General features: G+C 32.9%; 1 protein-coding gene across 2 annotated transcripts in view; it reads right to left on the bottom strand.

Moving 5' to 3' along the window:
- LOC149410641 (scavenger receptor class B member 1-like) overlaps positions 1 to 25551 on the bottom strand; it is a 196673-nt gene that overhangs the window by 147936 nt on the left and 23186 nt on the right. For both annotated transcript variants that reach the window (XM_089648194.1, XM_089648195.1), the window contains exon 2: positions 23541 to 24072. In XM_089648194.1, coding sequence (XP_089504320.1) covers positions 23541 to 23655 — 115 coding nt within the window. In that variant the 5' untranslated portion in view covers positions 23656 to 24072. The remainder of the gene's footprint in view (positions 1 to 23540; positions 24073 to 25551) is intronic.

Here is a 25551-nt window from a genome sequence, read left to right as displayed (position 1 = left end):
AATTCTACTACATTTTCATCAACAAAGTTTAAATTTGCAATGTTGATTTCCCTAAGATTATAAATAACGGCTAAGTTATTTGAATCTACTGTAATATCATTGGACATTTCGACTAGAATATTATCCAAACTATCTACATTCAATGCATCTGATATGACATTGTTACTTGTGTTAATTTGTTCTAAATTATTTCCCCTTTGCAATCTATCTGCTACTTCTCTTTTAATCTGTTCTAATGTGACTACAGAAATTAAATTATTTTTGAAAATAGCTCGCTTTTGGTCTGCTAATCTTTGTTCGCTTACTTGGGCAATCGGATAATTTTGTGAGAAAAGTAAATGTAATTTTTTCCTATATAACAACATATCTGTTTCTACTTTGGTTACATAAAAATATGAACGAACAATGAACATATTGACATCGTTCGTCCATTTCATACGCTGTCTAGGAATACCTGCTTTTGTTTTTTGGGGTCTTAGACTTAGTCTTATTATTATTATTATTATTATTATTATTATTATTATTATTACAAACTCCAACGGCTCGGAGGGCTTTGAAGCAGAGAATGGACGGTTATCTCGAGAGTATTTCCTCCTGGGGTAAAAAAAATCTCGTCGAATTTAATGTTTCAAAGACCCGATCCTGTCTGATTACGTCTAAAAGGGATCCAAATGATAATCTAGTCTCCTTCAACGGAAGCAATCTTCCGAACAGGCCTTCCATTGATATGCTTGGTATAACTGTAAGTGACCAGTTCAGGTGCGGGGGCTCCATCGAAGCCAGAGTAAAGTTGGCCTCTCAGAAGCTGGGCGTACTGTACAGGGCCCGCAGATACTTAATAATACACAACTGCTGACCCTGTACAAATCGCAAGTGCGCCCTAGTGTCGAATTTGGCAGCCATCTCTGGTCCGGAGCCATACCTGAATACCTGATACCTGAAAAAAACCCTAGACTCTGTGCAAAAACGGGCGGTCCGTTTGATAGATTCCCCAATCTTAACAAACGGACTGCAATCTTTAGAGAACAGGCGTCAGGTAGGTATGCTGTCCTTGTTCTATCGGTATTACAATGGAAGATGCTCTGAGGAACTAGCATCATTGATCCCTTCGGCACCGGTGCGTAGTCAGGATACACGCCAAACGCGCGCCCAACATTTTTACACAGTTGACACTTGTCACATGAGAACGGGTCGCTTCTACGATTCGTTCTTAAGTTCAACAGCTCGGCTGTGGAACGAACTCCCGGCCTCTGTGTTTTCTCCCTCCTACAACATGGGACTCTTCAAGACCCATGTTCACTCCTTCCTCTCCACAAAAAGACCCTCCACACAGCATCCCCAAAGATGACATAGGCCCTGAGGGAAATTATTTTCTTCAGGGCCCGTGTGGAGTAAATATTAAAAAAAAAAAAAAAAAAAAAAAAAAAAATGAGAACAGATGTACGGGGCGAGCATTTACTGTGTAGCATTTTGTGTTTGAAGGTGTACGGAATCAAATCAAATATCCTTAAAGATACGCGCTCTAATAAAACTCTCATACATTTATCTAATTTTTTTTATTACTTGTGTTGTCTTTGTTCAAAGTGGACAATTTTTGAAGTGAAACTTCTTTACGCGCGTTATGCAATTTCGAAGACCGGAGTAAAACCAACTCATGACCGTCATCAAAAACCGTGATCATTTCGCTATAGGAGCCTAGCCAATATTATATACCTACTTTTGGTCGCTCTCCAAACTCAGCTTCGCGGTCTAGAGGCAAAGCGCCTGATTGTCGTCGTGAAGAACCGAGGTTCGATCCCCGCATTAACTATTTTTTTTTTCTTTTTGTGATTTTTTTAATAATATATTTTTTTAAAGTGATAAAATGCTCTCGTGTTGCGACTTTTAGATATTTTGAGTATATGATATTTTGGTCGAATACCTAATAACCGCGGTATAGAGGCAGAGCGTTCGACACTCGTTATGCAGGACCCGGGTTCGAATCCCATATTTTTATAACTTTCAATTTTTTTTATCAACAATTTGTAATAATGTAGTAAAAAATTAGATAAATTTGTTAATTTAAATTTAATTTACTTTACGGTACCTATATGATATTTTGGTCGAAATATATCTTACAAATCGAGCCGGTAGAGTCGCTCGGTATTTTGATTAATTATTTTTATTTTGAATCATTAAAATTACTAATCAAGGCCGATAACGCCGCGTGACGCGAAATATCTCTCCTCGTGGTCTAGAGGCAGAGCGTTCGACACTCGTTATGCAGGACTAGGGTTAGAATCTTATATTTTTAGAACTTTTAATTTTTTTTTATCACATGCTACTTATAAATATGACAATAGACAGACAAAAAGAGAGAATGAAATGAAAAGAGAGAGAGAAGAATACTAAAAGTTTCACTTCCGTCGTGCGTAGGCTTGCCACACACTGTATTTTTTTTTCGAACTTTTTTTCCATAATTTTGTCTTTAATGGAGTAGGAATAAAATTCTTTACGAGTCTTCGAGACAATTTAAAAATAATATTATTGTTTCAACTATTTTGTACATCGAAAAATAATATCATTCTTAAGGCATGATTGTTTTTTATATTGAACTTTAAACTCGCTTATGTTTAAAATAGATCAATCAATTTAATATTTTGTACTGCTGCCAATAGAACGTTTATTTTAGTGTAATCAACAAAACATGCTACGTAAAAAATTTACTTCGGTAAAATTTTAAGACGTTTTTAAAATGAGTATAATAAAGTAACTCATAACTTATATTGCTAATTCACTGCTTTTAATGAATATGTTGTATAAAATATACAAATATAATTGTAAACTTGTTACAAGTAATGCATTATGCAAATTCTACAACAATGTGACTACAAATTAACATGAAAAGTATTAATTGTATCTAATGATATTTATTATATGTACTTATGTATTACATTTCTGCAGTATTTTATCTGTATTCTGTATTATGTCTGTAAATGCCCTAATGCCCATTACAGAGTAATTATAATATTTTCCGTGATGATTTTTTAACTTTAAATATAATGATCGATACATAAACAACGCGCATCACCGCATTAGTGATATATTGTTTATTCGCTTATTGAAACGCTTATTATTACTTGTCGCTGTTTGAAATGCTTTGGCAATTTATTGGGAATCGTCACAAGAAAGCGCGGCTTTCTGAAACGTTAATAAATCATGTTCAGGGTGATAATTTATTTATTGGAGGGCATTAAAAAAAACATTTCAATTAACAAAAATAAAATATCATTTCATATTAAGGCGATGCACTACGTAGTAATGCAAAATCATGTGTTTTTGGTTTGATAATTTGGTCGCCTAGAAATGTATCAGATGCTTTAATTAAATACTACGAGTAGAATACATCTTGGCCTTTGAAATAATCAAGTATTTTTTTGATAATTTTTTTTATTAAAAAAAATATGAAAACTGCTTCAAAGTTCAAAATCTCCTACTTACGAACCCATTTTCGGTTATTATTTTATTGTATAATGTTGCAAATTAAGTTATTTATTAAAAAGATTAAAAAGTTCAAAACATCCACAAAATAAAATAAAAGGCACTTTTTTGCCATCATTTTTTCTTGCATAAATCAAAACAGGCGGATGGTGTTAAACGGGAATTTAAACCTTATCGCCATCTACGTAAGGGGTGTTATTGATGGCGGCACGATTAAAAATATTGCACGACGATATATATAATAAAAAATACTCGATTATTTCAAAGGCCAAGATGTATTATTTATTTTATTTTATTTATTTATTTAGTACAGGTGATGATACAATGACACATGTAAATATACATAAAAAATACTTTGACTGCCCAACTAGGAGGAATTCCCGTTTTAGGACAGTCAATAATACTCGCGGTATTTAATTAAAGCATCTGAAACATTTCTAGGCGACCAAATTTTTAAACCAAAAACACATGATTTTGCATTACTACGTAGTGCATCGCCTTAAATAAAGTTAAGTAAAAGGTTTAGTTAAATTGACCCATAGGCACACCAAGGAACAGGTGATGTGAAGAAAAATTTCTGTACCCGAGAAGCATACGGATGCAAGTCCAAAATTTGAAGAAATGAGTTTTTGATGAAGACATGAAGTAAATTATCATGTTCATTAGTGGCAGAAAGATGCAAGCCCTATCTTGAATATTTATGGTATTTTCAAAAATTTTATAAGGATGCAAGAACCATTAGCACATTCACACCGTAGAAGCATAAAGATGTACATTGGACTTGCATCTTTATGCCTCTAACATTACTACGCTTTCCGTGGAAGTAAACATTCGAATGTAGACTCAAGTCCATTTTGCGTCCTTCTGCCTCTAATTTCTATATTTTCTGTGGAACTAAACAGAACAATCCCAGTGCTCTCATCATTATTTATTGCATTCCTGCAATAAATAATGATGAAAAAGAGTATTTCCGTGTATGAATGTACGACGAGGCTCAAGAAACAGAATTCTTCTTAAGAGACTGATGGAAACATAGGTGGTGATATTATTATTGAAGACCTGACCATGTCACTTATTTATTTATTTACTTACATTTACCTTACCTCATCATTATACTACTGAATGGACTATATAGGGATGGAAAACAGGTGTAAAATGAAGTAGCTTCTTGCCTCTTAAAGTGGATATACAGCGATATGGGGAATAATGTTGAAGAAATAACCGTATGGTCTGACAACTGTGCAGGTCAAAATAGAAATATAACAATAGCCATATTCTACGTATGGCAGGTTTTATAAAAAAATAAAAACCTCAAGTAGACTCTGTCCATTCAGCGATTGAAAGGGCAAAAAAAAACTACCCAATTCCAAATATTTTACCGCACGACAAAAAAAAATTACGGGAACAATTCATCAGATATTGCAAAACTAATAATCAGTATATTGTACACTCAATGAACTTAGAAAATTTCAAATATTTAAATTCCCTTTAAAACTGGTTCACAATCACCTTTTGTATATCGAAAGAAGAATATGAATGGTAAGGGTTTCCTAATATCAACGGTATTATGGCTACGAGCTGACGTAAATGTGTCGGGGATGCTACTGTATAAAAATGGTTTTCAGGAAACTGAATTTAAATATTATTATATTAGAAGAAAAAGGAGAGTTGTTTTGAGCGGTGACCGGATATATCATCAAAATGATAATTCATGATAATTTCCCATTTTTAAAAAGTTATATAAAGTCATGAAAAGTGATGGTAAAGTGAAGAACAAAATCTCTATTAACTGGGTTAAGTGGTTTAGGTTAGGTTTAATTTATTTTTTTCATCGTTTCTAATGACTTTATATCACTTTTTAAAGGTGTGTTGAACTGTCGATTTATCATGGAACCGTTTTGAGCACCCCGGAGGTATTGCCCCAGGTAAATACAAATCCAATCGCATTAAATACACCAAATTTTGGTGTCCTACAAAAGATGTTACAGTGGGTACCAGAGCCACTGCACTTTTTTTACACTTATTTTTTTTAATCTTTTTTTTTCTCTGTCAGATGACGAAGATATGGAAAATACCAATAATTTGTAAAAATAATTATAATTAAATAAAAAAATATTTAAATAAAATAGATATTTATATATAACGGTTATATAGTTATTATTTTACTTCCAAATGAAATTTCAACATTGATCTATTTTATTTATATTTATATTTACTTATAAATATCTATTTGATTTTTTATTTATATTTACCTAGTAAATATAAATATCTATTTTATTTACAGGGAAATATAAATATAAATAAAATAGATATTTATATTTACCTGTTATATAGTTATTATTTTACTTCCAAGTGAAGTTTTCAACATTGATCCCTTTATAATATACCATGTGTCATACCAAAATATTCAATATCATTTTGAAGCAGAAGGACTCAAGTCCACAATGCTTTTTTTAAAACATTTTTTTTAGGCTTTGCATATAAAATATTTTATTTTATTTTCTCATTTTCGATACAAAATTAATTGATTCAATAGGATAAAAAATAAAAATCAATTATCATGAATATCCGCAGAAGTTATGAGACCAAACTTACAGAAAAAAAAGTATTTTGGCTCTCCTGAACATTTAGCTTTTTGGACTTGCATCCGTATGCTTCTCGGGTACAGATTTAAGGTAGGGAATCCCATAGGACTAGTTTTAAATGACTATAGACCAGAGGAAAATATTTGTGTAGGAAGCCAAAACCGTAATGTATCCTCGTAACTGTGACGCAATTATACGAGTACTAACGTTGTTTTTTTTTACTAAAGCATTTTTAGTCAAACGGTAGGGCACTAAAAATCAATAGAAATAGGTGTCCCAGTGGAATCGACCCAAAGGCAGACCGCGGAAGAGGTGGATTGAATCTGTGGAAAAAGGTTGAAGGGTGGGAATACCCGATGATTGTAATGGAGATGAATGACTACAGACCAGTCTCTGGAAAACATTTGTGTAGGAAACCAAATACAACCCGGATTTATTGCAACAATAATTATGATGACGCTTTATAACGTAGGTTCGTAGTCTGTACTTAAACCATAGCAAATCGTATACTAAATTATGACGGATGTTGTTGTATAAATAGTTGAATTAATCGGTGTACCAAGAAAATTTATAACAATTTAATTTGTTATTTAAAAGCATGGTATGCAAAAACAAGTTCACACGATTAGCTATCTGATACCTGGTCAGCAAACGGGTATTACCTACCTGTGTTTCATATAATCATTGGAAGGTTTCTTAACGCCTCTGACAGGACTTGTTGATGTTATTTGACAAGTGGTAAATAATAAACATCGTTACAAAATACTGTGTTTTGATTTTGTTCACATCTAATTAAAAATGTAATTGTGGAACAAAATACCCAAGCCTTTATGCCATACGTCAGGATTGGTATCAGCTATCCAACGTAGACGACTAGCCTCGCTTCGTTAAACAATTCTTAACAACTACCACTACAAGCCCTACTTCACTACCCACTCAAAATAACCCTTCTAACAATATCTCCAAATGTGATAGGTTTTGTGGGAACAAGGCTTCAAGTTTAGACTCAGTTAAAAATATATTTTAATACTGTTGATTAAGTCTCAGCCCTTGGACTATGGGTCGGGAACCTTTTTGCTATCGGGGTCCTTTTGGATGTTTGTAATATCACCACCGACCGCACTTTCATTTTGGTGGCGGGGGGGTGTTACCGATTTTATTTTATTTTTCACATCAGAATTCTGAATATCCTGATAAAAATTCTTCGAATAAAAAAATTGAATAATGCGTTACCAAACGACATGTTCACTGCTAGAAATAGGTTTACTGCTAGAAATGTATAACTGCACTCAGAATGTGAGAATGGTTTCCCTTGATTTGCGTCTACAGAATATGTGTCCGCAAATCGAATTTTAAGTTGCGTTCAAAACACAAGACCGGTCTAAACTTAAGACTTATTCTGCATTCTATCACCTAAGAAATTCTAAAAAAAATTACTATAGGATTCATATGTCTTATACTGATTTATAAATGTGGAAATTCTAACTATACAATTGCAAATGTTCTCCACAATGCCCTGGAAAGAATCTCAGACTTGTGATGTCCCGAAAGAAACCATTCATCTGTTCTGAATGCAAATTACTATGTTATCCAAATTGACAAAACTGCTTTTTAGTGAAGATTGAATCTTTTTGCGAATCCCCAGCTTTGATTAGAACTACACACATGAAAAAGCTTTCTTCCGATTTTTACACTGCATTTTGAAAACGACAATATTTTCCCTTAAAATTCGTCAGGAGGTGAATACACAACTGGTATTTGATGTTGCATTCTGAAGACAAAACTTGTTTTGATTAGCAATTGCACTCACAATTTATTATTATTAAAATGAGGAAATTCAAATTACATTTTAAAAGGATGTTGGATCGCTTATTTATTTCTGTCTAAACTGCTTTCCAGTAAGGTAGGTGCATACTGAAGTACCTGTAAGTTACACCTTTCTCTGGGTTGTCTTTGGAAATTTTTCTGAAACACCGTGAAAGAGAACCGTTCTCGCGTTTGTTTTTTATACTCTTTTTGGGGTCAGCTGGCCTGAACGAAACTACTTGTGGGCCAGAACGAAACCTCGGGGGCAGCAGGTTCCCTACCCCTGCCTAAGACCATAGAAGTAAAATTAATGTGTTCTCGTATAAAGAAGTTACAGTATCTACCTACCGATTAAAATAATTAATTATACCACTTTTCTTACATTGAGTCTATAACACGTTATGAAGACCATCATTAAAGTAAGTCGCAAATCTTTTTATTATTTCATAATATTGATGTTTCATCAATATGTAGATTGAAGAAAGACAATAAAAATGCAAAAATGATATTTGCAATCCTAGGAAAAATAACCTTTTCAGAATGCTGCAGATAAAATAAATTAATTTAATGGCACTATTAACTCTACATACTATACAGTGCTAAAAGATTTTTTTAAATTCGATGTACCGTAATTAAAGTATTATATACAATTTCCATTCGATCAAATGGGATGGCGATATACGATGTCAGGCTAGTGTAAGAGAGACAGCAACTCCTGCTAAATGGGCTACATACAAAAGGCATTAAGTGGCGAAATTAGTTTCCATTCTATTATCTATTCACTGGGTAAAACAGTCGAAAATTATATTATAAAGTATTAAATTTTGTTAAATTGAGTTCATCGTCTCGTCTAAACCTGTAACGATCAATTCATTAGTTCAATCGGACCAGAAATATGTTAATATTTTAAATAGAGACAAACATTACCGGGTTACATAAAACATGATAGTTTTGGATTCCTGCTACAACCACTTCGACTTGGCTAACAGAGAATTGAACCTGCGACTCCTGGATGGGAACTTAACAATTTTATCATGTCGGCTACTTTCCATAAGTTTGATGATCATGTTCATTAATAACTATATCAAAAAACCATATAAAAAAAGACCACAACGATACTTGCCACACAGTGCGATTTACGCCAGCTAGTAATAAAGGATTTTCCAATAAAAGGTGTTATTTTGAATAGCCCGTTTTTTCGGTAGATGTTACTTTTGAAGCTGTTATTTTTTAACATTTGACAAGTAAAAACTACGCAATTGATGAAAATGGAACGATACACGCTTCAACAACGCATTGAAATTATTAAAATTCACTTGAGTGAATCAAATGCAAATCATCTTGAATGATGAGGCCCATTTCCACCTCGGTGGCTTCGTCAACAAGCAAAATTGTCGCATCTGGGGCTTGGAAAACCCAAGAATTATTGTTGAAAAGCCTCTCTATTCTCAACGTGTGACTTTTTGGTGCGGTTTATGGTCCGGCGGAGTCATTGGACCTGACTTTTTCGAAAATGGGGCTGGAGCAACAGTTACGGTGAATTGATCGCGCTATCGAGAAATGATTAATGATTTTTTATGACCGGAATTGGATGGTATTGATCTAGACAACGTTTACATTCAACAAGACGGCGCTACATGCCACACAAGCAACGAAACATTTACGATTGAATATCAAAATAACACCTCTTATTGGAAAACTCTGTATTTCTGAAATCCGACAAGTTTATTATTGTTTGAACTGCGCAACCATTATGCAATTAATGAAAAACGCCATTACAGTATTAATAATTATAAAACTATCTTGTTATTTGACGAGTCATTTTATTAATCATCCTGCATTGTGACTACCAATTATTATTGTGTAAAGGGAATCACGTAATTAAAAACCAATCAAGTGACGGCAATGGACTGTGCGACGTTAAATATTTTTGTAGTAAATCTGATCATTTGCATCGTCTTATTTAATGGCTTCATCCAACCATTTCACACAACGCGTGTGAGACGTTCCTCAAATCATCTAGTCTTTCCAGGACTGGCGTATCTACCAATTCAAATATTCTCATCCCATACTTTAATTTTTGAATTACTAACATTATCTTCAATTATTTCTGCGCTCCTGAAACTAATCTGGCATCTTTATGGGTGCAAATCGTTAAAATATCTTGTTTATTATTTATTTAAATAATATCAACGGTATATATATTCCATAAATAATGATAACATGTCACAGTTAAATTCGTAGAAATATTTAAAAAAAAGAATTACAAATAAATGTGGCATTTGATTGTGAAATGACATTAGAGAGTAAGTAAACAAGAGATACAAGTACATAAGTTTCTATAGTGCAAATAAGGTAGAATTAGATTAAATTAATATTTATTGAAAAGATTTGATAGCATAGCCCTCTTGTACCTACCTTTCGTGCAATTAAATAGATCTGCCACATCTGCGTATCTATTACTAACTTCATGCAACCTAGGTATAAGCGAGTGTTTGGAATACTCAGTCCTGATATTGTTGCATTTAGAACGAGTAGCTCTCGTGGGTATATGAAATTCAATGAGGTTAATTAAATCAGGACTGTCTATACTACCATTTACAAATTTGAACATAAATATTAAGTCGGATATAATTCTTCGATCTGAGATATTTAATAAATTTAGATTTTTCATCAAGTAGTTATAGTTTATATTTTCAATGGGAATACCTAGTTTAAAATTAATGTGTCTCAGGAATTTATGTTGAATTTTTTCGATTGAATCTGAATGTAATTTGTAGTGGGGGGACCAGATGGAGGAGTTATATTCGACTTGATTACGAACCAGGGATGTGTGCAAATTTTTTAATGTTGAAAAATTCTTGAAACCTCTGGAATTTTGAAGAATGAAGCCTAGCATTTTCATTCCTTTATTATTAATATTATTTATATGCGATATAAAGTTTAATTTAGAGTCGAAAGTTATCCCCAGGTCATTAATTTCCTCGACAGAGGTAAGGATTGAGTTATTGAGTTTATATGAATGAATAATTGGTTGATTTATTCTGTAAAATATTATTGAATAACACTTATTTATGTTCACTTGAAGTTTGTTAAGAGAACACCAATTAATTAACCTGTTCAAATTATTTTGTAGACAGATACAATCTTCAGCGCTTTTGATTATTTTAAATTTTTTTAAATCATCTGCGAAAAGTAACGTATTAATATCTTCATCAAATATATTTACAATATCATTTATAAACAGTAAAAATAATATTGGGCCTAAATGAGACCCCTGTGGTACACCACTGGTAGCTATAAATTGATTGGAAATGAACAATTAGTTTTTAAATTATCGAAGAAAGCAAACACTTTGTGGCTTGACATTATACAAAATGAAACAAACACTTAGTTTTAAACCACTTTAATTTCGAGTTATATTAGTCGACCGGTTTCGATTGGACTCAATCTTCATCAGGACAATAAAATATAATTATATTTTAATATATTAAGTGTTTGTTTCATTTTGTAATTAGTTTTTACAAGTAAAACTCTATCAGTTAGATAGCTAGCAAACCATTCTAAAAGTTTTCCGTCAATACCGAGCTTACGTAGTTTGATCAGGAGAATTTTATGGCATACTTTGTCAAAGGCCTTGATAAAGTCCGTATATATGGAATCGACTTGAGTTCTGTTAGCTAATCCGTTTGATATATAGTTTTCATATAACGAGAGATTTGTCAGAGTTGATCTACCCGACAAAAATCCGTGTTGATTCGGAACAATGAGATGGTTAATACATGGTGAAATTTTATCAAGTAATAGCTTTTCAAAAAGTATAGGAATTACGGATAGCTTACATATTGGTCTATAGTTAGTAACATCACTTTTACTACCCTTTTTAAATATAAGAGTTAGATAACAACGTTTCCAAATATCAGGGAAGCACCCTGTGTCAAGGGATTGATTAAACAATAGAAAAATCGGCTCAGCCAGTGAAGTAATGCAATTTATCAGGATATTGGGATGTACATTATAAGGTCCAGCCTTTTTGTTTTTGTCTAGGGATTTGATTTTACTTATAACGTCGTTTATATTGATGTGTATGGCAGGGATATGTATGCTCTCGTTAAGTGACGAAGGTGGTATATAATTGTCTGGGATATCTTCGTCATAGACGCTTTTAAAATAATCAGCAAAATAGTTAACTTTTACATTCATGTCAGTACTACTCTTTTCTTTGAAGTGCATTGAAAGGGGTAAACCTTGTTTGTTTTTTCTAAGAGAGTTAACGTGAGTGAAAAAGTTTGGTATATTAGAAGGTATAGAGTTTTCGATTCCATTTATATAATTGAAATATGAATTTCTTGATAGTTTTTTAAATTGAGTTATATAGTTGTGAAATATCTTGTAGTCGTTAAGAGAGTTCGATTCTTTAATGTTTTTGTGTGCAATTTTTTTACAGATAACTAGGTTAATTAGCTCGCCACTGAACCATTTTGGGAACTTCGCTTCCTTGAAGTGTGAAAGTGGTACAAAGCTTTCAATGGCCTTATTAATAATTTTGTAAAATAATTCAAGATTATAGTTAATAGTATTATTATGGTGAAGAAATGACCAGTCTTCATTTGCAAGATATTGATTCATGTTAGAATAGTCAGCTTTGGAACAATTATAAGTTAGGTTAGGAAGAACAGTTATGTCATCTGGTGAGTTATTAGTAGTGATGGTTATGCTTAGGGCGGGGTGGTGGCAGTCTAGGGGGAGAAGCTCGTCAACTGATTTAGCAATATGGACTGAGGTATCACTGCAGAATACTAAATCCAGCAGCCGATTATTGGTATTGTAGACTTGATTGACTTGATGTAGAGAGAGTAAGTTCGTCATATCTATTATTTCGCGGGCATTTTCTGGTAGGCTTAAGTTGTTATAAGATTCCTTATTCATTCAATCAATGCAAGGGGTATTATAGTCACCAAATAAAATTGTTCTGGCATCAAGGTATTTATTTTTAAAGGTTTCGAGGTCATCTATGTGGTTTCTGTAGACAGTGATATTGGATCCAGGAGGAATGTAGACACATCCCAGTAGAATTTTGCCTGATTTAGTTTTTAGTAAAACGAATACCTGTTCCACGTCCAGATGTTTACAAATTAATCGAGTAGATGGCAGTAATTTTGTAACGGATATAAGAACTCCTCCTCCTCTGGTTTTAGTACTAGTGGCTGAATTTCTGTCAAGGCGGTAGGTGTTGTAAGATGAAAATCCAAGTTCCTCGGTGTGAATATCAGGATCAAGCCAAGTTTCGGTAAGAAGAAAAACTTCAATGTGTTGGAGTAGTGGAAGAGTAGTTTGTAGCTCTATGAGTTTGGTACGGCAGCCTCGGATATTTTGGCCTTATCCGATGATGTGTTTGAGTTTTTTGAAGTTGACCTTATTATTGTGGGCTTGTTATTCATATATTTTATTGTTAACCCAACTTCTTCTCCCTTTATCCGAGTTTCCAATTCTTGGCGGAGGTCCGACAAGAATTTTCGTTGGTTCGGTGTTTGGTCGGAAAAGATTTTAACAGTGGAGTTGGTCAGATAAAAGTTCTTTCTCCTGAGGATATTTATTGCTTCAGTGGAGTTCTTTAGAATAACCTTAACGGGCCTTGGTTTATCCGGCCTCACTGCTCCAAGGCGTAAAGTGTTGATAGAGTTAATTTCAATGTTACTATCAATCTTATTCAAGATATTTGTAATTTGTATTTTGTCATATTGTATTTTTTCTATTTGGTTGAGCTTAGAGATTTAAGGAATATTTATGATTATTAGATAATTTGCTCTTTTTTTTCTTTCTTCGAGTTCGTCGGCTGCTTCACAAGTAGATACTACTGAGTTAGGTTTATTGGATAATGCTTTAAAAGCTGACAGCTCACCCTCGAGTGCTGCCATTTTGGCAGCCATTTGAGCAATGGTTCCGAGAATAGCATTTGTTTTCGGTACCATTTTTGCGATTTGATCTTTGTTTAATTTGCTTGTTGGGTCAATTATTAATTCAGCGAGGGCCTCAACCGCGTTTCTCCCCAGATTGATGAATCCATGGGAATCCATTTTATTAACTTTAAAAATTTTTTTTTTTTTTGGAAAAATGGAGTAATGGACGTAGGGACGATAAATTACACTAGCGCGTGGGATTTACATATTTTTTTGCACTGTTGTCATGCAAATAATTTTGTCTTTCCAAAATTCAACATCAAAGGGTTCACTTCAAATATTTATAGAGATAAAATATTAAATTTGAACATACAGCTTTAGACGCTATTGTCGACAATATCGACATGCGAAAATAAACACAAAAAACACCTCGATTTTTTGCGAAAAAATCACACTGTATTTATTTGACGTCTATAGTCTACTGCCGTGCATTCAAATATTTTATTCTTAATTAAGGACGGGCTGTTTCACAGAACTTGATCAATTCACCAAATCTTCATTCTATTCAAGTTCTGTTTTTATTTCAGTTCTGTGAAGCAACTTGCCCATAATAATATAATAACAGAATTTCAATAGGACTTTAACAAAACTTGAAAAATCACGATGAAATTGTATGGTCCTTAGGACGGGTTGTTTCGGAGAATTTGAACAATTCATCAAATTTCAACGTTCATTTTCAAGTTCTGTGAAAGTTTTTTTGAAATTCTGTTTTTATTTGAGTTCTGTCAAGCAACCAGCCTATAATGATATAATAACAGAACTTGAATAGGACTTTCACAGAACCTGATAATGAGCGTTGAAATTTGATGAATTGTTCAAATTCTCCGAAACAATCCGTCCTTAGTGTTTCAATTAAAAAAATTAATACATCAGTTTTTTATTAAATTGGAAAGCTGAATATACCCTTTATTTGTATATATTTTATCTTCATGCATACTACTGCTATTTTGAGTAAAAGATAAAACAAAATATAGCCATATTTTCATGATGAATTCATATAAAAGTGATTAGCAGTTTTTAATTTATATTTTTTTATTTTAATTTTATTATTTACTTAATTTCAATACAGGACAACGCTCCTGTGCGGAACGACGCTCCATTGGGCCAACCTCGGGTCTCGCGGCTTTTTCCGCGCGACCGCCAAAACTCTGTGCGATATATTTTTTTCTATTTTCACTCAAATTGTTAATGTATTGTAACGTCAAAGAATTGTGCAAGTTTGGATTGCCAGGGTAGTGCCCGATTATTGTTTTGTTGAGAGTTTTTTCGGGTGGCTGCCCTGCGAGCGGTTGGACGGGCGAGCAAAAATAACGCGGGTAGATTTAGATCGGGACAATACGGGAACAATACGAGGGACGACGATTCCGCGGTGCGCGTGGCGTTAGGCGAGAAAAAATGGAGATTGAAATTTTTAGAAAAAGATCGCGCGGATACCTTGAACTTATCCTTCGGAGACTTTCCGTTTAAATTTACAAAACACAAAACCAACGTTTCGACTCCTGTGTGAGATCGGCCTGTGCTTGTTCAAGTGTTGTGGCTTGAAGAGATGAAAATATACAATCGGTTGTTTGAAATAAAAAATGGTTTTATTTGTGAGTGGTTTTCAGGGGTAATTCCTTGGAGACTGCACTGGATTGCCAAGCATGCTGTTGAGGTGACGCAAAGATGAAGCATCATTGTCACTTTAAACGTTCAATGGATGCTGAATGATTGAGGATGGCCTCGCGCACTCTATCCCACGAATCTCAACCCGGCGCAATCTGCTCACCACTGGCGGACTCTCCAAACACCTTCAAACATGATCAAGGTTCTTCAATGCTTTTATACATTATGTCTCCTTGCCTTAGCTCCATAATAGCCCTGGTGATTGACAAGGGTCCATGCTCATCAGACGGGACATCAGACGGGACATCAGACGTGACAGTATCTATTCGAAACGATGATAATTTTTTTATTTAATTAACAATAATAAAATAATTGTTCTACTATCAACAACGCAAAGACTTGTTAACTTTCATTTTCATTTCCTTCAATAAAAATCTTTGAGGACTTTATTTGTGTATTTATGATGTTGTAAAAGTCTGAAACGGCTCCTGTAACATCCTTCCTTTGAAATAAAATTCAAATTCTCAATTTATTTTTTACAATAATTGGTTTATAATTTTACTGCGGTCACCTTGGTGAAACAATTTAACCGTCGTATACGATCCGGGGCGAGACGGTACAGTAACAAGGGATAATTATATGTCTAATGCTCTGCAATGTGAATCTTCAGGTGTCAGAGGGTCGGTACAGAGGGTTATAATTTTCATTTTTTGGGAAAAATTAAAAAAAAAAACCAAAAGACCGTAAAAACCAACATTTTTGCATCTATTTTCAAATGTCTTTTGAAATATTGGTTTACTGAGGATTGAACCTTCCTACCCAGGAACTGGAGTCGACAACTCTACCAACCCTGCCAAATGCCGATCGCGTATATTAATCGCTGCAATGTCATCCGATTTCAGAGAAATGCGAATATTTCCAGCGTGTCTCAATATGAATGCTGTTTACCAAAAGTATATATAATGCCTTGTCACTGACAACTAGACGATCTGCCGAGTTTCAGCTAGATATGAAATGAAAAAATATCAACTTATATATACGAAACTAAAAGTCGGAGTTAATGGAGTAAAAAAGATTGGTGATCAAAAAATACTAATCTCATGCCCAAAAAAAGAAGATGCAGAAAAATTAACCATAGAAATTAACAAGGTAGTTGGTAAAGATGTATTGGCCGAAGAAATAAAAATAAAAAAAAACCCCATTTCTTATGTTGAAAAGACTCCAATGCCAATTGACGGAAGAAGACATTATAGACGGAATCACACAACAAAATGAAGGAATAAATCAAGAAGATAGAAATGATATTAAACTTATCAAGGAAATAAAAAACAAACACAATGAAGGAAAAGAAAACGACACCACTAACTACATAATCGAAACAACCGGAAAATTGAGAAAAACGCTAATAGACAAAAAAAAATTAACATCAAATTTCAAAGAATATTCATCGAAGACTGTAATCCCATTACACAATGCTTTTACTGCCTGAAGTTTGGCCACACAGCGATAAGATGTCTCGCCAGGACGGAGCCCCCCATTTGCCCTCATTGCGCTAAGGAACACATACTATCCAAATGTGACAACAAAAAACAAGAACCAATCTGCAACAATTGCTGTGTCCAAAACAAAAGGTATAATATGAAGTTTTCCATCGACCACACAGCCAATAGCACTAAATGTCTCTATCGGCAAAAAATGCTGCAAATCGCTAGAGAGCGCATCGACTACGAATAAATATGCTAAATTTCACTTATTTAAACTTAAAACTTTAAAATGGATGATTTTTTATGTAACGCTCTAGATAAAAAAATGTATATAGAAGAAAAATTATGTCAATCCATAAAAGATTTCAATTTAACCTGCCCTGAAAAAGGATTTAGTCTATTTCATGTAAACATTAGAAGCATAGAAGAATTAATAATATCATTAAAAGATTTAAATTATTCTCCGGGATGCATAGTGTTAACAGAAACGCATTCAGCCGGGGAATTGAATTATACTATTCCGGGGTATTCATATCATACAACAATAACAAAATTAAACAAAAACTCTGGTGTCGGAATATTCATATCCAACCAGTACAATGTACTCAATATTAAAGAGATTAACAGTGTTAGAAATGTTAACATTTTGAATATTGAATTTAAGGACATAAATAAACATTATAACGTTATTGCTATTTATCGTACGCATATGTCGATTATATCACAATTTATAGATGAATTAAAAAAAAATTATTCAATTTTAGAAACAAAAATAATGTTATTGTTGGGGATATCAATTTAAATATCGCAAACAGATACTCTAGTATGGATAAAGATAAGTACCTCAATATGTTAGCGGAACTCAACTATTTATCGTGCGTAAATTCATATACTAGGATCGTTCCAGGTCAACGACCTGCATGTTTAGATCATATTTTTACAAATATTCCTGATATCCACAATATAAAATCAGCTGTCATTCATACTAATATTACTGATCATTACTCATGTGTGTTTATCCATAAATTTAGCAATCCAATATTGCCATCATTCAAACAAAATAATACCTCAATAAAAGTACTCGATATGGATACATTAAAAAATAAATTAGAATCGGAAAATTGGATAGAATTATTTCAATGTAATGATGTCAATGTTTGTTGTAAAATATTTGAAGAAAAAATTTCCAAATACATAAATGACTCATCAAATAATATAATACCCAAATCCAAACTATCTAAATTCAAACCTATGAAACCATGGATTACTCACGGTTTAATAGTATCTGTACGACATAAGCAAGCTCTATACAAATTGACTACTCAACAACCAAATAACAAAAATTTACTCAATCATTTTAAAGCATATAAAAACAAACTTTCTTATATTATAAAACATACAAAAGAAAGTTATTATATACATAAGTTGGATCAGGCTGAAAATGATAGTAAAAGAGTATGGACGGTGATAAATGAAATAATTGATTAAAAAAAATACAGGAATAATGAAATCAGTGCTATTAATCATGATAACTCGAAAACATGTTGTAAAGAAAACCCATCAAAAGCTGCAAATATATTTAACACCTATTTTGCAAACGTAGGGAAAAATCTAGCCAATCTTATACATATTGACCCAAATATAACATCTCCAGACTGTAATATTGATGCTGAAAAAAAAATGGCAACATTTGAAATCACCACAGAGGACGAAATAGTTTCTATTATAACTGATATGAAAGGAGGTTCTGCTCCGGGCTTTGATGCAATTACAGTTGATATTTAAAAAAACATTAAAAAACTAATTTCCAAACCATTAATGCATATAATAAATAAAAGTTTTCAAAGCGGAGTATTCCCATCAGTTTACAAATAAACTACCATTACTCCATTATTTAAATCAGGTAATCCAGAAGAAGTAAACAATTACCGACCCATATCACTCATCTCAAATATAGCAAAAAAAATTTAAAAATAGTTAAAAAAAGAATGAGCCAATTTATAAAATGCAATGGTATAATTAATGAAAACCAGTTCGGTTTTATGGAAGGGAGAAGCACACAGGATGCAATTGCAAAATTGAGTAGCCTAGTATATAATTCTTTAGATAAATCATTAAAATGCCTTGGAATTTTCATAGATCTCAAAAAAGCATTTGATAGCATATCACATGACAAACTTATAAGTAAATTAAGAAACATTGGATTAAATGGTACAGCTCTAGAATGGGTAAAAAGTTACCTTTCCAAACGACCTCAAGTCGTAAAAATTAACAATGTGTTTAGCTTGCCAAAAACGAGTCAATTCGGCATACCGCAAGGTACAGTTCTGGGTCCGTTACTGTTTATCATCCATGTTAATGACATATTCATACAAAAACTAAACGGGAAAATAATATCGTATGCGGATGACACTGTCATAATAATCGAAGGTACGGATTGGAATACTGTTAATAACTTGGCAAATGCTGATATTAATATACTGAAAATTTGGTTCGATAAAAATTTTCTCTCCTTAAACACAGAAAAAACAAAATTTATCCCATTTTCAATCAATAAATTTAAATCAGAACCAGAGTTAAACATTATAATACACCAACACAAATGTGGCAGAACTAACTGCAATCAAACTTGTCCTATCCTTAGTCCAACATCCAAAATCAAATATCTTGGTGTATATATAGATCAATATTTTAAATGGAAAACACACATTTGTGAACTCGTCAAAAGGATTAGGAAATGTATTTATATATTTATAAGACTTAGAAATATTCTTAGACTAGAAAACCTAAAAAGAGTGTACTATGCGATTGTTCAATCTATATTACAATATGGTATTATTGGTTGGGGAGGAACATATAATAAAATTTTGAACCCACTTAAAGTAGTTCAAAGATTGGTAATCAAAGTAATTTTGAAAAATCCGTCAAAATTTTCTACGGAAATTCTTTTTACAATTTTTAAAGTACCTACAATAGACAAAATGTATCAAAAATATTCAATACTTCAAATTTACAAAGAAATACAGTCAAATACTCATAACTTGCAATTTAATCAGCAAGATACCAGAAAACTATTAAAATCCCAAAATTTAACACTAAGCTCATTCAAAATACCTATCTTTATCTAGGCATAATTTATTTTAATAACCTTCCATTAAATTTAAAAAATATCGAAAATATTCAGGAATTTCACCTTTAATTAAAAAATTACCTTAAACTATTATAAGTCCAAAATACGTTCACTACTTACATCTAGAAGTAATATTGTTTAAATCTTGTGTTGTTTCTTAATAATTTATTTACCTTAATACTCGATGACTGGGAAAAAAATCAAATTGAACAAATCTTCGTATCTATTCCGGTAAGGTCTCGCAATCTCATCATATGTGCTGTATACATACCTCCTGTCTCGCCAACAACGTTTTATGATATTTTCTCCAAAAACCTAGAATCCGTTTTTTCATCAGAACCAAATAATATGTTTTGTGTTCTAGGAGATCTGAATCTACCTACTCTAACATGGTCATTTTCTGAAGGCTACAATCATGGTCTTGCCTCCTCGAACACGGCTACATCGCATACCTTGCTTCAAACAATGGCATTGATGAGCTTACTACAATATAATAGTATACCAAACCACAACGATAAATTCTTAGATCTTATATTTTATAGTTGCGAAACAAAAGTTACACATAGCGACGACCCTCTCCTTTCAGAGGATAGACACCATCCAGCCCTGAAATTCGAAATATCCTCCGCGATTCAATCAAAAATTAAAAACAACAAAGAGCGTAGGCGAAATTTCAGGAAAGCTGATTACACGCAAATTAATAATGACATTGACTGTATTGATTGGAAGTCTGAAATCGCAAATTTATCAGCAGAAGAAGCAGTAGACCAATTCTATGTAATAATAAACAATGTAATTGATAAGTTTATTCCATTACTGGCACGACGAAATGAAAAATTTCCCATATGGTTTACCCCCGAACTTATTAGGCTATCACGGAAAAAGGACAAATTCTGGCTCAAATGGAAGACATACAAAGGTCTTTCTGACTATCGTGAATTTTCCTTCTTACGTGCAACATACAAGAAGTTGTCTAATGAATCTCGAAAGATATTTTTCGACAACGTCGAAAGTTCATTGCAAAACAATATCAAAAGTTTTTGGTCATACATATCCTCATTAAAGTCGTCCGACGGATATCCTGCTGCTATGTCCTTTGACGGACGTGAATCTAATAATGCCCAGGAAATCTGTAATATGTTCTCTGAATTCTTCAAGTCAACATTTGAACCTTCCTCCGTCAATGACACAATAGACATTGATCAACTTGAATCAGTTCACGACTCAGGACTTGCACATATTCACACGATTAAACTAACGAAACAAGAAGTGAAATCAAGTTTAAAGTCGCTAGACATAAACAAAGGTGCGGGTCACGATGGAATTCCGGCGTTTTTCCTTAGATCTGCTGCGTCGTCACTGTGTGTGCCGCTTACCATAATATTCAATAAATGTCTGATTGATGGGGTTTTCCCTGGCAGGTGGAAGCTGGCCTACATCATACCGGTCCACAAAGGTGATTCGCGTCAACGAGTGGAAAACTACAGGCCAATATCCATTCTCTCAGCGATCCCTAAACTGTTGGAAAGACTTGTCCATACTAATATATATCCTCAGCTTGCTGCCAAAATTACAGACCAACAACACGGGTTTGTCAAAGGCAAATCTACCGTGAGTAATCTACTTATTTACTCTAATTTTTTGTTTACTAGCATGGATCGAGGCCATCAGGTAGATGCAATTTACTGCGATTTCAAAAAGGCTTTTGACAAGGTTGATCACCTTATTCTTATCAAAAAAATTATGTATAACGGAATTAGGGGAAACTTATTACGTTGGTTCATCTCATATTTAACAAAAAGACAGCAAGCTGTATCGTTACGAGGACATACCTCCGTATGGGAACCAGTTACTTCTGGCGTACCACAGGGATCAATCCTAGGACCGCTTTTATTTATACTTTTTATTAATACAGTTTCTGAATGTTTCATGCATTGTTTATTTCTCTTGTACGCCGATGACATAAAAATATTTGCTATTGTTAGAAATTTAAATGATTGTCTGCTCATCCAACGAGACTTAGTAAGGTTCGAAGCGTTTTGCAATGAAAACAAAATTTACCTAAGTTACAATAAATGTAAACAAATAAGCTTCACTAAAAATCATAACGCTATTATACACAATTATTATATAGGCAACTATTCACTAGATCGTGTATACTGTATAAGGGATCTTGGCGTACTTTTTGATTCCAAACTTCATTTCGATGCGCACATTAAAAACATTGTGAATAAAGCTTACTGCATGCTAGGCTTTGTTATCAGAAACAGCCGCGTATTTCGAAAGCCTGAAACCTACCTTCTGCTTTACTATACGCTGGTCCGTTCTCAACTTGAATACTGCACCTCCATATGGACTCCACTTTACGATATCTATAAAGAAAATATTGAAAGTATCCAGAAGAAATTTCTGCGTTACCTCAACCACAGAATGAGCGCACCTAAACGGGGATACACAAATATGCTCTCGAAATATAACGTCTCCACTCTTACTAACCGGCGAACTTACCTTGACCTAATGACCTTGACCTAATGACCTTGTTCAAAATCTGTAATAACTTTATCGACTGTCCTGGCTTACTCAATCTAATAAACTTTAAAATACCACTCAGAACGACGAGGCTTAACGACTTATTCCATATTAGCCGGACGCGCACAAATGCTGGTGTCAGAGATCCAATCAGAAGAATGTGCGAATTGTATAATAAAAACCAAAACCTGAAGGATTCCGACATATTTTTTGATACATATAGTACTTTTGGCAGGAAATTGAAGTCTGTTTTACTATAAAAAAAAAGAAAATGTGTACTTACTTCATTCACTATACTCTTTAAGTACTTTTTATGATCTATCTCTAAACTTGTTTACAAAATATGTGTACACTTTTATTTGATACTGAGCATTATCTATATACAAAATTTTTACCTTATTTACATGTAAAAAAATATTTAAAATTGTTATCTACCAGTCAATCAGTGAGAAATAGTTAGGATGCAGGCGAATTCTCAAGTTATTGTTTTAGAAAATTATCTTTTAATTACTGTCTGTATCTGTGTTTTCTCCTTAAATAAATAAAAAAAAAAAAAAAAACTAACATGTACATAATTGAACTAGAATTCCCTCACCAAATACAAGAGCATTGTCTCTTTATGGTGAGGAAAAGCTACTTTAATTTCTATTGTTTTATATCTTGTTTATATCCTGTATACTTATCTATCTAAAAATTATTTTTTTTCAAATATTAAATAAAAAATAAAAAAATAAAAAAAAATTAAAAAATGATGTCGGGAAGTGAGTTAATTTCCGCTTCCAATATTTGCATTCGTTCATTACCGAAAACAGAAACAAATCGATGTATCATTAAAAAAACACAAAAAATTGCGTTTCTACAGCGACCTGCTTGTATCAACGTAAAACTTTACTATCAGTATTGACCTGGGGCCACTGAGATAATTTTAATTATAAAAAATAATAATGATAACATTACTCACTTCGTTTTCTCTTAGCTGGAGCCTTTTCCTTCGGTATAGGCGCGTGTTCGGCACGTCCCACGGCGCTGTATGTCTTGCCAGCCACGCGACCCCATACCTGCAGTAGCTCCTTCATTATATGTTTACCTTTTAAACTAAACAGCCCTCAAAAACAAACTAAACTTCACTAAGTGTTTTTAACACCGGGTCTATTGGACCGACAAAATAATAAAACTTCAATGTCTCTGAGACGTCAAGGTAAATAAAAGTTTAAAAACTTTAATTTATTTTTCAAATTTTGAAAAACAACGAAATTTTGGCAGCTTTAATAGCCAATTTATTGTTCTATTGGTATAATTTATTTTTAAATAAATTATTTTAGCGAACTACTACTGTCAATGTCACTGTTCGTTTAAACTGTATATGTCAACTTTATTTAGCTATAAATCACATTATGGTAAAGTTTTTATGGTCAAAACCAGTACAGGTGATTATTTATGGAACTTTGTTGTCTTTGATGATATTTCTTCGCCAACATCCAAACGCTGATGAGCTGAAAGAAAATAAATATTTGTTAGTACACATTATACGACAATTACTATTGTTTAATAAAGAAAAAATAAAATTGAATAGGTAAATAAAACAATAATATATTTAAAAGTTTAGTATCAATATAATTTGACAACAATCTCTAAATAGTATAAAACAAAGTAGTTATCCACGTCTGTCTGTGAGCTTAGTTCTTTTCTAAACTACGCAGTGGATTTTGATAGGGTTTTTACTATCATTTAGAAAAGTTCTTCCGGAAGGTTTATATATATAATACATGCACATTATATTTATGAAAACTAGAGAAAAGTCGATGTTTTGTAATCAAGTCCTAAAAAAAATTCGCGCGCTTCCATTGCTAACGCTGTCTTATCCTCATGAGATAAATCAACGGAATTGTATATCTTAAAAAGTCCTCACAACCTTAAAACTTTACCCCAAACCATTCATAAGTTCCCGAGCAATGCCGGCTACACGTCAGCTAATAAATAATAAAAAAAATATTTGATGAAAGTGTTTTTTTTCAAGGGAACACAACCTCCAGGAGCAACGTGATTTGAATTACCTGCAAATTTATGCTGCAAAACATATTACCTACTATAAACAAAGTTTTGCAAAATTGGCAAATAAAAAAAAACTAAATAAAATAAATCTGCCAATCTCTTTTACATCAATTCGTGGTGAAAAGATCCTTTACTCAAAATAGACGCACTACGAATGAAGATAAAATACACCAAATGTATAGGTAATATTACGCTTGCTAATTCATTAAAAAACCCAATTATTGATATTTTATATGGAAACACATAAGAATACAAACTTTGAACACACGGTATTAGACCATAGATGTTAAATAACTACAATGTGAATTAACTCAAAAAAATCGAGGTGTTTTTAGTTTTTATTATTGGATGAATAATTATATTGTCGACAATAGTTCTAAGCTCTATGTTCAATTTAAATAATCCATCTCCATAAATATTTGAAAGGTATCCTTTGATATTGAATTTTGGCAAAGGTCAATATCAAAGTTTAAAATCAAAATTATTTGCATGACAACAGTGCAAAAGTAAATATGCAAATCCCACGGATAAGTGTAATTTATAGTACCTACGTGAAAATAAACATAGCAGTCTTTGATAACTAAACACCTTAATAAAGATGTCAGGTTAGTCTCGGGAACGCCAAAATGGAAGACTACTGAAAGAATGATATCTCAATTCTTGTGAAATCCTTCAACGACTGCATTTTTACAAATGAACCATTAGTAACCAGTCGTGAACCAATTGTGGACAAATTGAGAACTAATAATTGTGAACCAGTTGTCAATCAATTATGAACAAATTGAGAACTAATAATTGTGAACCAGTTGTCAATCAATTATGAACAGAGTGAGAACCAATTGTGAATCCACTGTATTCCGATTGTAAACCAATTGTCAACCAATTTTCGAAAAATAAACGCACTAAATCGTTTATATATT

Source organism: Hesperophylax consimilis, chromosome 27 (genome assembly GCF_061612785.1).
Source record: "Hesperophylax consimilis isolate HC1 chromosome 27, BYU_Hcon_1.0, whole genome shotgun sequence".
NCBI lineage: Eukaryota > Metazoa > Arthropoda > Insecta > Trichoptera > Limnephilidae > Hesperophylax > Hesperophylax consimilis.
The sequence above is the reverse complement of the archived record's forward strand: the minus strand, read 5'-3'. Positions and strand labels throughout refer to the sequence as shown.